Source organism: Lemur catta, chromosome 5, assembly GCF_020740605.2.
Source record: "Lemur catta isolate mLemCat1 chromosome 5, mLemCat1.pri, whole genome shotgun sequence".
Lineage (NCBI taxonomy): Eukaryota > Metazoa > Chordata > Mammalia > Primates > Lemuridae > Lemur > Lemur catta.
In genome coordinates, this window is record NC_059132.1 from 70,682,620 (window position 1) to 70,700,205 (window position 17,586).

Sequence of the window (17,586 nt, forward strand, 5' to 3'; positions counted from 1 at the left end):
AATGGCAGTGGGATCTGAGTCAATGAGGTATACTAATAATGGAAAAAGCTTTCAAGAAGTTCTAAGAAAATATTTAACACTAATCACCACCACTACCACCCCACACATCCAGTTAGGAGATGATATTCTCACTTTAAAATCTGTAATGCAGATGAAGACAGGAACCTTAACTGTTTGGCTCATCCTACTAATACACCCAACCTCAAAATATTAGCTCAATAAATAGATTAATCACACTAAGTTTTTAGTTTGGAGAAACAGAAGCAAATAAATGAGAACTGTTTGCCAAATTATAATATTATCAATTAGTAATTAGTAGGCATCTCATACTAAAGGCTATAAATTAAGCAGTTCCGTAGCAGGCTGGATTCAAATTAAGAAAATTTAATTTTGGTTTTAACCAACTGCTGGCATCATGCTTCTTAGGAGCCCCTTTAGAAACATCCTGGCCCAGAATAATTTATATTTATTTATTTTTACCCAAATGGGTATAGAAGCAAATACTTTTCGAGTTTGGGAATGATGACATTTTAAAAATTAATAAAAATAAAAATGAAAGTACATGGCATTTGTTAAAGGGTAATAAAATAACTCCAGTCAATTGGCTAGTTCTACACCAGTAGATTTCTTTAAATAGTAATGAAATCATTGCTTTAAAAAATCCATCATTATTAAAATAAAAAAAAAGTTGCCTCAGCCTCTGCCAAAATTAGATTTGTAAGTTGCTGGTCATTCCTATAATTAAATCTGTGTCACAAATTTGCAAGAAAAATGGTCACTGTGACTAATGCATTTACTTGCTACACAAGTCCTGTCAGACAGCACAGAGCATTACACTGCTAAAACGGAGTAGGTAAAGATTCTATACATTTTTATTAAGTAACAAAGACCATTTTTTATTTACAATGATCGCACTTCAGATAAGAGTTTATTTTAAAAACAAATCCAAATGCAGCTATTTATAGCATTATAGCATATTTTTATCTCCATAGACATGTTTGGCTCTTTGGTATACACATACATACTGCTTTTCTGGACAGGTGTTATGTAGAAAATACTCTATCTAGTGAAAGCAACACAAATGTATTCAGCTTGCCAGAGTCCCTGATTCTGCAGGTTTCCTCATTTGACCTCCCCAAATGGTTTTAATTGACCTCTTTGATAAAGTGATTGAGAAATGACTTCAGAGAACAGCATTTCCCAGAGTGTAATTCATATCAAGATGGCTTGAAGGAGGCATGGACAGAGAATTAGTGATTAAACTTGGTCTCTTTTCAAATCTTTTTCAATCCTTTGGATTGTAGAAAGGGAAAGTTCTTGGTTTGGTACTGGTGCTAATTTCACCTTTTATCAAAAGAAAGGTAGTCATCGGACTCAGAGCCTTATATAAGAAGCAGAGGTTAGCTACAAATTACTAGTAGCTTTTTTCCATTTGATTTAATTTGTTACCTTCTATTCATGACAAAATAATTTTCATGACAAAATAATTTTTTATTTATGTAAAGTTTTGGCTTGAAAAAATTTTTTGATTTACAAAGTGAGTCTTATTTAACTTTAGTCTTATTTAATAAACAGTATGCTGACATGGCAAAAACCACAATGGTGCCTGAATGCCAGAAAGCACTGCATTGAAGGCACTTTTTGTCTTCCCTCTTTCTTAAATCTTGTATTGTTACTTATTTTTTCACATATTTATGTTTTGTGTATTTGCTTCAGTATCTAGAAAAGTGCCTTGAATCTAATGGACTCAGAATATATGTGGGTTAATTTTCTATCCTATTTTCATATTTTATGCAACACTGCTAATTGAACTAATGGTATTTTTTAAAGGGAAAGTAGTCTGTTCTCAGAAATCCAGCTTTTATAATGTTCATTTGCCCAAAGAGTTGATCAGATGAAATATATAGCATGATGATAAGTTCCATTTTGTAAAGGTGGAAACCAGCTTCCATTTATCTGAACACAGTTTATAAGACAAGTTTTAAAGCCCAGGATGGGCCATGTAGGAAGCTGGTTTTATCAAGTTCTTAGCAGTAAAAGGATGAACTTGAAATAGCATCCTATAAGATGGTACTGAATACTGCTTAAAAATTAAGTTGTTTGTTTGTTCTGACATTTAAGTTTAATAAAAAATCTGTATTATAAAGAAGTCATGAACTTTTGGGGGAAAGACCAAGATCCTGAGTGAATAATTTGGGTTTGTTGAGATTTTAAGAAAATTAAGTGCAAAAAAAAAAAAAATCAGCATAATCTTCAATTTGGTACAAAATGAGACACTCCATAATCTACATACATCCTAGACTTAGGTAAAGCAAAACAAAATTAACAATGGAGTCTTGTCTAGTACCACTCTTAAGCTTCTTTGTTAACATTTGAGATTCTTGCCCTAATTTTTAAAAAGCAGTGTCCCACACCAATCAATGAGCAACAAAGTTAATGTGCTTCCTTTCTGACCATTCTAAACGTTTCGGAAATTCTTATGTCTATGTTGCCATGCATTGTTCTAATGCTGTGTAACATAGTTATTGGAAACTCAATTTGGCATGATCATCTTTTTCATTCACTAGGATTTCCCTTCAAGCTCAGGAGTTACCAAAAATAATAAAATAGTCTTGTATTTTTGCACAAGAAAGAATTAAAGAAGATGATAAACATATACCACAAGCTATTAAAACACGGCCTTTGTGTTTGGGATTTCTTTTCTTTTAGCAGCTACAATAACATTAGTTAACTATTCAAGTCTTTCTACAAAGTAAGGCATTAAGGGGCAGGGGCAGCCAAAGCAAAGAGGGAAAACAGAGCAATTGGGTAAGAGAAGAAAAATATGTGCTGGCTAATTCTTGAGCCCAACGCAAGAAGTTCCTTTTAACCTCTGATCTGGCATGAAAAGAAAATTGTTCATCTTAGAATATCTTCTGCTAGTTCCAGTAATGAGTATTTTAAAGAAGAACTATGTGACAGAAACCCATTTCTTGACACTTTAAATGAAGAGATTTAGAAAGTAAACAGTGACTCATAGATTTTTTTAGACTAGATTTTTGGATTCACAAAGATAATTTAAATTTGTAACTCCTTGATATGGTTTCTGAAATTCTTACGTTTATGTTGCTATGAATTGCTCTAACATTGGCATAACATAGTTACTAAAAACTCAATTTGGCATGATCACCTTTGTCATTCACTAGGGTTTCCTTTCAAGATCAGGAGTTACCAAAAATAATAACAGTTCTATCGATTCCTTTTAAACTTTGACCTATAATTCTTGGAGATACGGAAACATTGAATTCAGCCTCTAAACCAAAAGTGCTAAAGTTCTAACAAATTATGTGATCTAAATTTAGTTTCAGGAATTTTTTTTCAACACAATTGAATCTTTTGAAATTAAAGAGAGAATTTTGCAAATGGAATTTTTTTCTAAAAGTTGCCAATATATATATTTTTTAAAAAACCAAAAAAACCTTCTTCTGATGAAGAAGCAACATGTGAGATGCTTGAACTTGAAATACATGGTTTTACATAGAAAAAATATATATGTATATAAATTTTGATAGCATTTTAGTTATTCAGGGTGCTTGGCTATCAAATTTTATTAAAACCTCATTAAGAGGGAAATCTCAAATCACTTATTATGCTCCACAATTATTGTAAATGGAACAATTTAAATGAGAGGAGGAGATAATGACATTAACTTCTTAACTTAAAGCAATCCTCTGTGGCATGATTTTAAAATATTCTCTTGGTCTGAAATTTATGTAAATTGAATTCATCTATCATTAGTTATTACCAGCCTAGCTACATTAAAACACAACAACAGTTTTCTGTAACAATTAGTTCTTAAAAACACTGTGTTTAAATTAGACCAGGGACATTATTAAACTAGCTATAAATATGTACAGTATTTTATTTGGTATACCCAGATGTCTGAAAATCAACAAGAATGCCCTCAGAGTTCATTCTTCAAAAATTCTTCTAATAAAGGCTTTCCATTCAAAGTTTTAAGAAATAAATACCCTTTTCAGAGTCCATTACGTACATACGAAAGGAATGACCACTCATAATCAGAGAATAATCATTGAATCGGTATATTTTAGAGCTTGTATGGCTTAGTCAGAGATAATAAATTTCTTCATTTTATGTATGTCCATTAGTCATGTACAAAAAAATTCATGGCAGAGCCTGGACAAAAATTTAGATGTAAATTTTTGCTCAGAGGGATTTCTATCATATCATACAAGCATTTTATATAGATTATTCCGTTTAGTCCGCGCCACAACTCTACAGTTTAGGTACTATCATTGCCCCATTTTACATGTAGGGAAGGTTATACATGGTTGAGTTAGTACTCTGTCAGTAAGGATTCAAACCCAGGCAGTCCCACTCCAGAAACCATACTACTACCCATAATCCTAGATTTTAAGGATAGGTGGGTAGTTTCCATTTATAAAGAAAGTTTCCAGATAACTGTAATAAGTGCCACCCATTAAGAATAATAAAATAAAACATAAAGGTTTTAATTTAGAATTTCCCGCCTCTAAAATAAGTCCTCTTCCCAATCCCAACTCAAGCACCAACTTCTTCCTGAAACTTTCTCTTATCATTCAACTGAGATTAATTTCTTTCTTCAAAACTTTAACAACTGCTGTATATTACTTATATGCAGAAAGTGCTAGCTGTCTCTTGATATCTATCCTCCTCTTCTTCCTTAGTAACAGAAATCTAATTTTTAGCTCCTGACAAATTGCCATATTTCCCAATCTCTCCGGTAGCTAGGTATGATCATGTGACTCAGTTCTGCAATAAGATGTTAATACAAGTATGGTGTTGGAATTCCAGGAATGCTGTTTAAAGAAAGCAGACTTTACCTTTTGTCCTTTCTCACTATTTTACCTTGCTATCCAAAATCTTATTTTGGCTGGAGCTATTTTTGTGGAGCAGCTATTTTGGATCATGAGGCAACCCTGAGGAAGGAAACTGCATGCTGTGGATGGTAGAAGAGAAAGACAGACATCTTGGCCCATGATGAGACCATGAAGCCAGTCTACCATGGTTGGACAGCCTCTTTTCAGATTTTATGTAATAAAGAAGTAAACCTTTAGCTAAGTCACTATTATTATTTTTTTCTGTTAAATAAGTGGAACCTAATTCTAACTGATACAGTTCAGATCCATGTGTAATTCATAATCCAAGTTTTGTTGTAACTATGGTGAAGAGACGGGGGAAAAAAGAGAAAATTGTTTCTCTTATAACACTAATATAAAACGTGCCCAATCATAATTTTCATTCTCAAATCTCTGTGGTAATTTTCAACTTTAGGAAAAAGGAGAGAAAAGAAGAGGAGGGAAAAATGGAAAATGCACTTCTCTCGGCCATTGTTCATGCTATTTCCTCTTCTTTCTTCTGTACCAGCTAAGTCCTACCCATGCTTCAAGGCCCAGCTCAGAGAAATCACTTCTGTCAGGCCTTTGAATTCAGACTGCACATCACCTGTGCCATTTATTTGACAATCATATCTCCAGTAACATCTTTCGTTCAGCTTGTTAACTTTTACGTTGTATTTCTTTTTCTATGTGTCCTCTCCACAATCTAGTGGGACCCACCTCGTATTTCTTTGCACCTTCTACAGATACTAGAAAACTGCCTCCATGTGGCAGGAGATCAATAAACCTTTGATTGATTAACTGAATTAAGGTAAGGAAAAAATGAATAAAGGAAAAAGAGCAGAAGACTATGGAGTGAGAATGCACAACTTCTTAGAAGAGAAAGAACATAATAAAAATCCCAAAGAACCACAAGACCAAGTTTTACTTCAATGGACCTTATCAAACAATTGCACCTGGTAGAACAAATATGGTAGGTTCACATAGTCAGTGCAAAGCTCAAAACCATACTTGGTAAGCTTGCTCCCCAGCAAGCAAACAGTGTATTTTGCTTCAGTTATTCAGACAACTGTGTCAAGTTTATTTTCTCAAATAGCCTGGACATTGTAAAGAGAAAGAAACCCAACTTAGGAACCCATATGTTGGTAGTGAATGCATAGGATTCCAAACCATATGCAAAAATTGGCTTCTAGCAAAATCATGTTGTATAGATATTATTCTGTCAAACACTTGTGACAACATAAAGAATAATTCTTAGACAACTAAAATAATGACTTAACAAACTATTACTGAGTCTAAACTAAGTAGCCCAAGAGATCATTTTTGTTAAATAGACTTCATTATCTCTCTTCTAAAACCCAATAATAATACAGCATCACAAAAAAATATTACTACCTCTTTAAGAATAGTATATACTCTAAACATATATTTCGTAAAAACTACATCATAAAAGTTCTGTGAAGCTGTGGGATGTTAAAAGCTGTGCAGCACTATGTATGTAGAATTAATACTATGTAACAATGTTTAAAAGCTTTAACTACATTTAAATACATGTAATAATAATTGACATACAGAGTATTTTAAACAGAGGTAATTGATATTTTACCTAAACTCAAGAGCCAGTTGGTACCCCTCTGATTTTATTCTCAATTATTTGTAAATCACTGTACTACATATCTACTAATGAGTTAGACACCTAAAAAATACAATATTCTAATTTATTTTTATGAATGTAGCAAAGTTTCAGGGTATAAATAAAAATATTAAGTTAACAGAAAACTTAATTTCTTTCTCATTCTTTCATAACACAAATTGTCTTTGTTATATCATGTATTTTAAAAATAATGATTAAAATGCTAAAATAACATCCTTATATTTGTTCTACTTATGAAAGTTGAACCACTTTTGACTCTTTTTACACATATTAATAGTTCTAATCTCAAAAAAATCACATTTTCTTGCAAATTACTTATTATTTATATTTTCCTTTCAAAATTTTTTTATATAGATTTCTCAGAAGTATCCAAGACAGTAGCTTCTTTGACAGTGAAATGTACAAAACAAATGACATGTCAACAAGTAAATTAGCATTCCCTTTCTGACCAGCTGGGTCATGTTTCCTTTTCAAAATCCTCAGTCCCATGATACAAAATAATAATAATCTAAAAGACCTCATTAAATGATCAATATATTGACATAACCTCTATAAGGAGACACATAGTATTTTAATTGATTCCTTGAATCCATTAACTGGAATATTAAAACCCAAGCCTCTAAAATATATTGTAAAAGAATATTCGCTTTATTTATTAACTAATTTTCTTCAGGGTATGGATAATGGCAGATGAAAAGATTCAAGGACTCTTATATTTAGCCAAAGAGTAAAAGAAGTCCAGCTTTTGCTAAATCTTTCATACAAACAATATCACAGCAAAAGTTATAATAGACAAGTTAAACCACATTTACTTACCAAAAAACTTCCAAACGCTGAATTAAATATCGCAGCTGCCTATAGAGAAAATAAATGGGGGAAAAAACTCATTGAAAATAAATAGAAAATAGGAAAAGCACAGATGATCATTCTCTCTTCCCCCACTATTCAAAATCTTAAAACATTGATTCTATAAAGCAAAGTTAGTCACTGCTTACAAAAATTGCCAGTGGCCTGTAGTTTACTAAGATAGATGAGCTGCAGCTTAGGAATTCATAAATAATGGGTCTCAAAAGCAGGCAGAAAAGACTTGTCATGCCTTGAACCTCTATGACAGCACCAAAAGAATCATCACCAATACTAAATCAAAACCTTGTTGTTATCGATTTTGCTACTAGATTTAAAACAATCAGAGATTGATTTATTCACCAAAAAATTCATATTACGGGGAGAAGGAAAAACAGAATTGTAAGGCAAACATTAACTGCTCTCTGTCAGTGAGCATAAGTCTTGTGAACTACAATCATAAGGTGAGACCTGTTCTTCCCACACAACGCACACTAGAAATACGAACAATGCTGTTAAGACCAGGAAAGTCATTGCTCTACCATTAATTCTAAGGTAAAAACAAGCAAGAAAAACTTCAAGCTGGTGTTCAAAATTCAAAGAAGAAATATTTGACTTTATGCTTACCTAAATATCCATGCATACATAGCAGATGTTAATATAGCTCTTAACTTTAAATTAATCACTATATTCAATGAAGCTACACCAGAGTCCTGAAAGCTTTCCACATTATCCAAAAAGGAGAAAAACTTGTATAATGTCCAATGTGATGAAAGAAAATAAGAGGAAAAAAAAAATAGTAAAAGGAGTAGAGGAAACCTATTTACATCTCCTGCAGATCCAGAGCAGAATTAAATTAATCATCATGGACATTAGCAGCCACACTGTAGTAAAAAGAGGATGTCAGTTAAGTAAGTTTGAATAAAGTCCAAAGCCGGGCTAAGAGCCGTAGCTGAAAATGCCTTCTGCTCCAGAAGAGGATGCAATGAGAGTGAATGGGTAATGAGATCCTTGGCTCCAGAGAGCTTAGCTCTCCTATTCCAGTTCATAATTAATTCAAAGCTTTGATAATTTCATTAGATTTCTCCTTTGCTGGCCCTATCAATAAAAGATGGCACTGGACCACAGCTCCTCTGTGGCATAAACATAGGCACAGGCACAGACTAGGGAAACCTTTGCTTTCTGACAGGGACAATGGCATATGGTGTTTTGTGTTGTATGGGGAGCAGTGGAAAAAAAAAAAGTTAGCTAAATAAAACATTACAGATGACAACTGTAAACTATAGCAACATATTTAACACATCTTCCTGGAATTACATTACGGATGATTCCAGGAACAAGTTTTATATATGGAGAAAAATAAGTAAAAGAGTATAAATAAACGAGTTGTGGTGAGATCAACAGGGAACACTGCCCACAGACCATTTTTACATCTAGACCCTACTTTGTACCTGAAATGGATTTATCTCTCTTTTTAGTAAAGGAATGAGGTCTTCCCCGTTGAGCTCCTCTCTTCCAAATTCATTTGTTTCCACTGCCTTTCACTAACCTTATACTAGATAACTAGCAGTTTTGCCTACCAGTTAATGAAACATGGAAAGACTCCAAAGTCAAAGTAAAATAAGTACCAACTACTACTCATCAGATCAAACTGCCATACTCCCATTCCCGTCTGTTCTCTTTTCTAACCCAAACACAAGCCATATATTTTATGTGAATTGGCTGTGTTCCTGCATTTTATAAAATGACAGTGATAATAGTGATGGGATATTTTAGGTACTCGAAGATGCCACAGGCCAACTCATTCTTAGTTGTTTCCCGACAGTGGTGATGGATTTGAACTCACTCACCTACAATGTTCTCCCATGCAGTGAGCTCTGGCAATCTTCTGTGAAGCGGTTGAATAAGTATGGTTCTGGGTATTTTGAAGACCATGTGATATCGGACACTGAACCAAGGATCTTGGGCCCAGCAGCAACAGATAACTAAGCTAATAGTTGGCTTAATTCTGCAGTTGCAGCATACAACTCTGGAAAGTATGATTTCCAGAGTTCCGAAGAGTAATGATAAATATTTAGAGAGTATTTTATTGATATGTAAAAAACATACATGTCTTTTGATTTAAGGAGGAATTACCAGCTCCTTAGAATAATGTACAAGGCCCTCCATGCACAGGTCTCTGTCCATCTCATTCCCTGCCTCAAATTTAGTATTCTGACATTAAACTACTTGCAATTTCCCAAATTCATCATGCTACTTCTTACCTCTTTGCTCCCTGGCCAGAAATACTCTTCCTTCCTCCTCTACCTGTGTGACTTTCACTTAAGTTGTTGACTCAGCGTGGGCACCATCCTTCCAAGATGTTCTCTCCACACACACACACACACACACACACACACACACACACACACATACAACTTAGCATACACACACATCTACACTTATAGGTAGACTGAATGTCCCCATGCCTGCTGCCAGAACATCCCGAGCCTATCTCTTTCTGCCATGGCACTTGTCACACTGTATTGAAATGAGCTATAGTTTAAGGTCTTCTAAGGAAGGAATCTAATAAAACTCATCCTAAGCACCTCATTAACTGAATTGATGAATTAAGTAGGATTCCCTGAAATGCCCAAAGTCTTTCATTCGGACAAAGTTATTCTATGTGTGTGTTTGGCAGAATGCAAGGATTGGCAGACACGGAAGACTCCATCTGACACCTGGCACCACAACCAAGCACTAGCAATGACAGGCAATCTAGACTTCTGACTCTCCTCTAATCTAAGAATCCCTTTCACAGCATTTTGTTTTACTTCCTTTAAAGTGTTTGAACTTTTCTATTATGATATAGTTACATAAATTATATTTAACATAAATAATGCTTTAAAACTTACCACTGCAATACAGCAATAGTTAAGCAAAATCTAGAATTACCAAGGAAAACTTTGCAACCATTAAAAAAGGATGATCTGCATACACTGATATAAATGAAAGCAAGCTCAGATATTTTAAATGAAAATGCAAGTTTTAAAAGTATGTATAATTCCTATTGTGTACATACATACACACACACACACATACACACACAAACACAGATAAAGTATAAAAACGCACCATTTTTTCTGAAAGGGATCACCAAAAAAATTCCTAACTATGGTTAAATTTGTTGAACAGGATTAAAAGGGGGTCATTTTTATTTTTCATTTTGTTCTGTTTGTCATGTTTGGCTTTTTAATTCTTTTTAACACATTACTTTTTTAATTTCAATAAGGATTATGAGGGTAGTGAAATGTTATGCCATTTATTGTTTGCTTTCTGAACCCCCTTTGTATTAAAAATATAATATTTTATTTAAAAATAAATTAAGATTTCAATTCCTACTATGCATGCTAGTTGCATGTTTTCTCCAAAAAGGAGAAAAACTTGCATAATGTCCAGTTTGATGAAAGAAAATAAGAGGAAAAAAAATAGTAAAAGGAGTAGAGGAAACCTATTTACATCTCCTGCAGATCCAGGGTAGAATTAAATTAATCATCATGGACATTAGCAGCCACACTGTAGTAAAAAGAGGATGTCAGTGATCTGTCTTGCTGGTTGCTCACAGGCTGGAGGCTGAGCACACTCTGGAGCACACATGATTGTGCTGGGGGGCGTAAGAAGCCACAGGATGAAGAGAAGACATCTTTTGGGAGCATCTACAGCATGTGAATATTTGATTTTAAAAACAAACAAAAAATCAACTATTATTTTTACATTAGCACAAACATGGCTATAGAGAACACAGTCTTCATGAACTGAGATCAAATATGAGCCACCAAAGATAATTTGTTGTGAAGACAGGACCCTTTGGGTTATACTAACAGACACTCTTGGAATTTGAGTTTTCTCTTCTCTGCCTTCTGAAAGCCATACCTGGGATAGTCCACTGATTTTTAAATATAGCACTTCTCTTGTTAATATCCATTGGCTAGAAACAATTTCAAAATCCATTCCCCTTCTAGAATGTTTCATCACAACCAGAATTTTGTCTTATTTGTCAAATGAATGAATGAATGAACAAATACTTCTTGTGCTCACCAAATGCCCTATACACTCGTGTGTTTAATATTAACTCATGAATTCCATCTGTACAGTGTATACCTTGGAGTAATCATATCTGATGAATAATTACATCAATGCTAACTGAAAAAAGTTCATATTGAGGTAGTTTTTTAATATGGAATAGATTGGCTTCCTTTATATTATATATTTGTACATAATATATTGCTTTTGGTATCAACCCGATTTTATCCAATATAAGGTATTTTACTAATGTTTCATCATATATTGTACACCATGTCTTTATTAAATTATTTGGAAAACTGAGCAAGTTCAATAATGAATTAATTTCTTCATAACCTACTCGGAATTATTTAAAATAAAGGTAAATTTAAAAAAACTAAAGGAAATGGGGAAAAGAGTTCTCTAATTCATAAAAGCAAGCTCTTTTATTGCTGAATGGCTCTAAATATTATGAAGTTCTACCTTATGGTAAGCCTGAAACCTATAACTACCTGTAACTCTGTGCACTGACCATGTTCCATGCTTGGTTACATAAGTATGTCTAGTCCCTTTCTAAAATGCATTTCAAACATGTGAACACTGCTGGGCCCTACCCAAGTCTTCTCTTATGACATTATATCAAAAATTTTCATAATTCTGGTCCAACACCCCTCTTCTTCCTTCCCTCATGATTAAAAAATAAAATCCATTATTTACAGTGAGTATGAATGATTTATGACAAGTTAATGTATGAAACTTCTGGCTTTTGCTTTTGAATAAATACCCTGATTCCCAGTCAGAGTACACAGAAATGTTTATGGAAATATTAAAATGGGACATTTATGGTGATTTCAGAATTTCTAATAATGTTCCAAGCTTAGGATAATGTGTGGCAAGTGCCCTACTATTCAAAAAGTAAGATATCAGACATATACCTCAGTACTTATAAAAAGAAACCAAAAGTAGGTCAGGGACCAATTCCCAGGTAAGCTGTATAGGTGAAAGCTAGAAATTCCAGGGGAGATTGATAAAAGGACACTCCCAGGGAGAGTGAGTGTTTTGACTTTGTCTCCTCCTCTAGGAGAGACAGCTGATATTTTCACCGCACCTCCTAAGTTGGGGTGACATCTACAAAAGAACCAATGGTGGAAATAGAAGAAATTGCAAAGAAGCCAGAATAGCATTGCTTTCCGATGCTAGATGTTTCCTGAGGGGATAAATTCCATGCTGGGCTGCCACAGGAGCAGAGGGTATGCTCTGTGATAATTTTGGGGAATTATGGTGCATGCCCTATTGGATGGAAGGGATGGGGAGGATGTATAAGTGAACCAGCAAAGGTGTCGGGCAAGGAGAGAAGGGTACAACTGGACAAAGTATACTTCAATTCTATGATGGGGCAAGGTTCTGCTAATTCCATAGGATCCAAGCAGATGCCTCAGAGGATTGCCTTCCAACTTGATTCATTTCGACAGACCACACCCAAGAAGAGACCCCAGCAATAAGAGCTGCAGGGATATGACAAGCAGCAGGGGCTGGAGGTGTACTCTGAGGAGCCCCTTCCTCTAACCTGTCCAGCAAAAAGACAGCATATGGAGGCCTGCTCTGACTGAGGGCATTGAGGGTCACATTACCACAGAACAATAAATAAGATAAAACTATGTCCCATACCCTCTGATGCACCTGTCCTGCCCTCACCCTGACTCTGAAAAGGCCAAAAGTAGGAAAGGTGAGAAGGTTAAAAAAAAATAGTGAAACAGATCATGACCTCTTCTCCAATGGTCCTATTAAAAAATTTTTATCATATGTATATATTCATTAATTAAAAAGCATAATTTTCTATGTTTTATAAATACAAGTTAGGCCTAAATTGGAAAAGAAGGACATTTGAAGCTTTAAGCTAGACTGTTCTGGATTTTTTAATAGCTAAAATTTAATTCTAATGACTAAATATACGACTATTTTTGTAACAGAGCGACTAGAAAACCATGAGATCTGACAGAGATGTTGTCAAAGGACTGGTGGGGGTTGGGGAGAGGAATATGTGAAAAAGCATTTCAGGTATATAATCCTTAAATTCACATCATTCAATAAAAGGATTCTAATAACAATTCAACATTTTAAATATATAGCAGGAATAAAACAAAACAAAACAAAAAAACAGGTACAGTTGGCCCTCAGTATTTGTGGGTTCCACATCTGTGGATTCAAACATCCACAGATTGAAAATATTATATTCAAGAAAAAAATAAGGAATGGTTCCATCTTTACTGAACATGTACAGATTTTTTTTCCTTTTCAATATTCCCTAAACAATATAGTATAATAACTATTTACATAGTGTTTATATCACACTAGGTATTATAAGTAATCTAGAGATGATTTAAAGCATAAGGGAGGATGTGCATAGGTTCTATGCAAATATGAGGCCATTTTATATAAGGGACTTGATCACTCTCAGATTTTGGTATTCATGGGGGTTCCTGGAACCAATCCCCCAGGATACTGAGAGACAACTGCACTAAATATATAGAAGTTCGTGAAAGCCAGAGTGGTAATGCACATGAGTCGATGCTACACTCGTGCCCATGAAGAAATAAGAAGTATAGGCTTTTGCCTGCAAAAGGTGGAGAACTGGCACTGAAACACCTGTAAAAAGTAGAGTGGAAGTCTGGAAGGACTGTATCACTGTATAAGAGCAACTAGAAAACTCTACTTACAAATTTAAGAAAGTAACATAAAGCCCACATCAGGGATGGGTGTAGGGACTGAATTTACACTACCCATGTGATTCAACAATTCCAAACTAAGGATTAATTTAAACAACAAGAGAAGATAGAATTGATTAAGGGACAGTGGAACTCCTGAGGCCCTGAAAGAAACAAATGCAAACTTTTCTTTGAGGTTACTTTAATAACCCAGAACAAAGTGGATTCCCATATAAACAACCCCTACTGAAGAGAAACAATAAAAAACTATAAGCAATGTGAGAAAGCTGTATAAGAAGAGTATACCATTACAAAACAATGAGGAAGGGAGAAGCAACTGCCTTTTTCACAATATATTAAAGAAAAAAATACAAGATAAAGACCTAAATGTGGAAGAAAAAACTTTAAAACTTTTAGAATAAATATGAAACTATCTTTATGCCTTCAGAAAAGGAAAGAGTTTTTTAAATAAGATACAAAAATTACACATGAAAAAGGAAAAGCTAAAATAGAAAACCTGAACAAACAAATAACAAGTAATGAGACTGAATCACTAATAAAAAGTCTCCCAACAAGGAAAAGTCAGGACTGGATGGCTTCACTGCTGAATTCTACCAAACTTATAAAGATGAACTAACACCAATTTTTCCCAAACTATTCCAAAAAATCAAGGAGGAGGGAATTCTTCCTAATTAATTCTAAGAGGTCAGCCATTACCCTGATACCAAAACCAGACAAGGACACTACAGAAAAAAAAAAACTACAGAGCAATATCTCTGATGAACACTGATGCAAAAATCCTCAACAAAATACCAGCAAACTAAATCCAACAGTACATCAAAATCATAATGTACAATAATCGAGTGGCATTCATCCTAGAGATACAAGGATGGTTCAACATATGCGAATCAATAAATGTGATACACCACATCAACAGAATGAAGGACAAAAACCATATGATCATCTCAATGGATGCACAAAAAGCATTGAATAAAATTCAACATCCTTCATGACAAAAACTCTTAACAAATTAGGTATACAGGTATGTATTTCAGCACAAGAAAAAGGAAAAGCTAGGGGTTGCCATGCAACAAAGTTCTGGCTGAAGAGATAAAAACTGATACATGCTTGATTGTGGGGGCTTAGGGAGGTTTCTGGCACTGCCCCTTCTTCCTGCCCAGAGCAGTGAAAGCTCTCTTGCATTCATAAGCACATTGCAGAGGCAGCCACTCTAATACCATTAAGCCTCAAGATAAATGCCAGCAGCTCCTACCTCCATGCATCTTGGTATATGAGAAAAAATAAGTCCCGGCTTTTTTAAGCCACTTTTAGTCTGATTTTTTATTACTAGAAGCCTAGCTGACACAATCATGTTCCTAAACAAGGAAGAAAATAACAAAGGGCTAATCACGCAGGTTGGATAAATCAAAAAGTACTTCCTCTAAGATATGAATTTGAGTAGGCATATTAAGTTTTGCTTAGAACAATCTCTTGTCTCCATTGCATATGGCATCATCGAAAATAAGGAAAATTGAGTATTGCTCACGATTGTTGGAGATCAAAGCTGAATTGCTTTACCCTGGGAAAGTCTCTCAACTATGTGAATTTGTATCACATCAGCCACAGGAAGGAAAACTGGGCTTCACATTTATTTCCTTTCTAAACATAGGTTCAGTTTGAAAAACATATGATGACTAAGATATCAAATGCTGAATTCCAATCCTTAGTCTTTGATTAAATATGGAAACACAAAATACTTTCTTTGTACTTGTAATACATTTTGTAAAGTGCTATAGAAAAGCAAAAAAAATTAAGAAAAGTTGTTCTGTTTTCAAAGCCAATTATTAGTATATTAATAATTGGCTTGCTCGTATGCAACTTAGTTGCTACTTTTACTACTATTTAATTACCACTATTTTCACTGTATAAATGTCATAACAAGTAAAATTTGATTTATACATTTCTATATCATAGTTAAGTATTATTAAACCATACCACAGATAAACATATATAGAATATCAATTAAAATGTGAATTTATAGTTCACGCTCAACATTAAAGGGGCACTTTTCATTGGATTCCACATGTATGTATCATTGTATTTTTTAAGCAGCCATGGCTAAAACGGACACTATTGTTTTGAAAGCGTTATTTAATGGTTCTTCTCCACAAAGAAATCTCAACGGAGACTATAGTACTGCTACAAGGCATTCACTAATTTAAAGAAAACAGAAGTTTATACACAGACACATACACACACACACACACACACATGCACACGTTAATGGTAAATGTTTGACATACAGCTGCTTTTCCAAGAGTAAGCTACATTTCTTGCCTGTTTCTACAGGTCCATTTCTTGATACTGGTGGAAAAAATCATTTAATATTCTAAATCTTGAGGTGAATGGGGGATTGCTATTCTTGTTTGTAACTATTCATCTCAATTCAGGCAAGGAAAAAAATATATTCAAGTTACTGTTTCTGGGTGCTAAATTGAATCAGGTGTCCTCTCCTCTTAAGAAAATTAAGTTGCTTTTGTGCAAGAGTGTTTTAATGAGAACAGAGCCGGCCGACAGTGATAAATTGGAATGACACCAGAGAGAGCACGTAAGCAGGACAATATGTGCATGTTACAGTCTTACAGCCTATTTTTCACTGACTATTCTGAATGACTTCGCTGTTTCTTAAGGGGCCTATTAATCTCAAATTTAGTTATTACACAACGTTTATTTGAACATATATTCTGCGGATGATGACAGTTAATAAAGGAAATCGTTCACAAGCTGTATTTTTACATATTGTTCCAACTACAGCTCCCAGTCATTTGATGGTATTGATGGAATAACCTACATTGTGCTGAGGCTTTAAAAAAAAAAAAGGCACATATATTCAGATTCCTTTCTAAGCACATGGGGACTCTTAAATAACCGTGTTAAAATGCATACAAAAAGCCTAGTACAAAATGGTAAAAGGATATCTTAACTGTTCAACAAAAAGCATTTCAAGTGCAAACTGACTCTTCTAAGACAAACCAGACAGCTTTTAACACTTTTAAAGCCTTGGTGCAAAATATGCAATAGTTCTTCCATGCCAATCTACATTTTCACAATATGCATAGAGCAGGAGAGAGAGGGCAAAATCAATTTTCTTGAGGTGCAAAAAGAATCAAGTAACACAGCTGCTTTGATTTTCTCTTTGGTATGCTTTTTTGATAAAATACCATGTACTTAAAATAGTAGTGATTCTGTATTTCTTATTCCAAGTAGCATACTTTTAAAAAGCTTAAAAGAATTGTTTTAACATTTTCCTAAAAATATATTTATAAGCTCAAATAAACTCATCAATTCAATTTTTGGTTCTGGTTCTGGAAGCAGTTTATTACTTTAAATGTTACTGGTTCATAACAACAAAACCTAATATTAGCAGGAAATATTTACACTAATTCAAGATTTTTAAATTGCCTTA

The 17,586-nt window shown here is 34.1% G+C and overlaps 1 protein-coding gene across 2 annotated transcripts in view; it reads right to left on the reverse strand.

Annotated features, from left to right (window-relative positions):
- SLC10A7 (solute carrier family 10 member 7) overlaps positions 1 to 17,586 on the reverse strand; it is a 210,536-nt gene that overhangs the window by 140,808 nt on the left and 52,142 nt on the right. For both annotated transcript variants that reach the window (XM_045552085.1, XM_045552086.1), the window contains exon 5: positions 7,348 to 7,386. In XM_045552085.1, the coding sequence (XP_045408041.1) occupies positions 7,348 to 7,386 (39 nt within the window). The remainder of the gene's footprint in view (positions 1 to 7,347; positions 7,387 to 17,586) is intronic.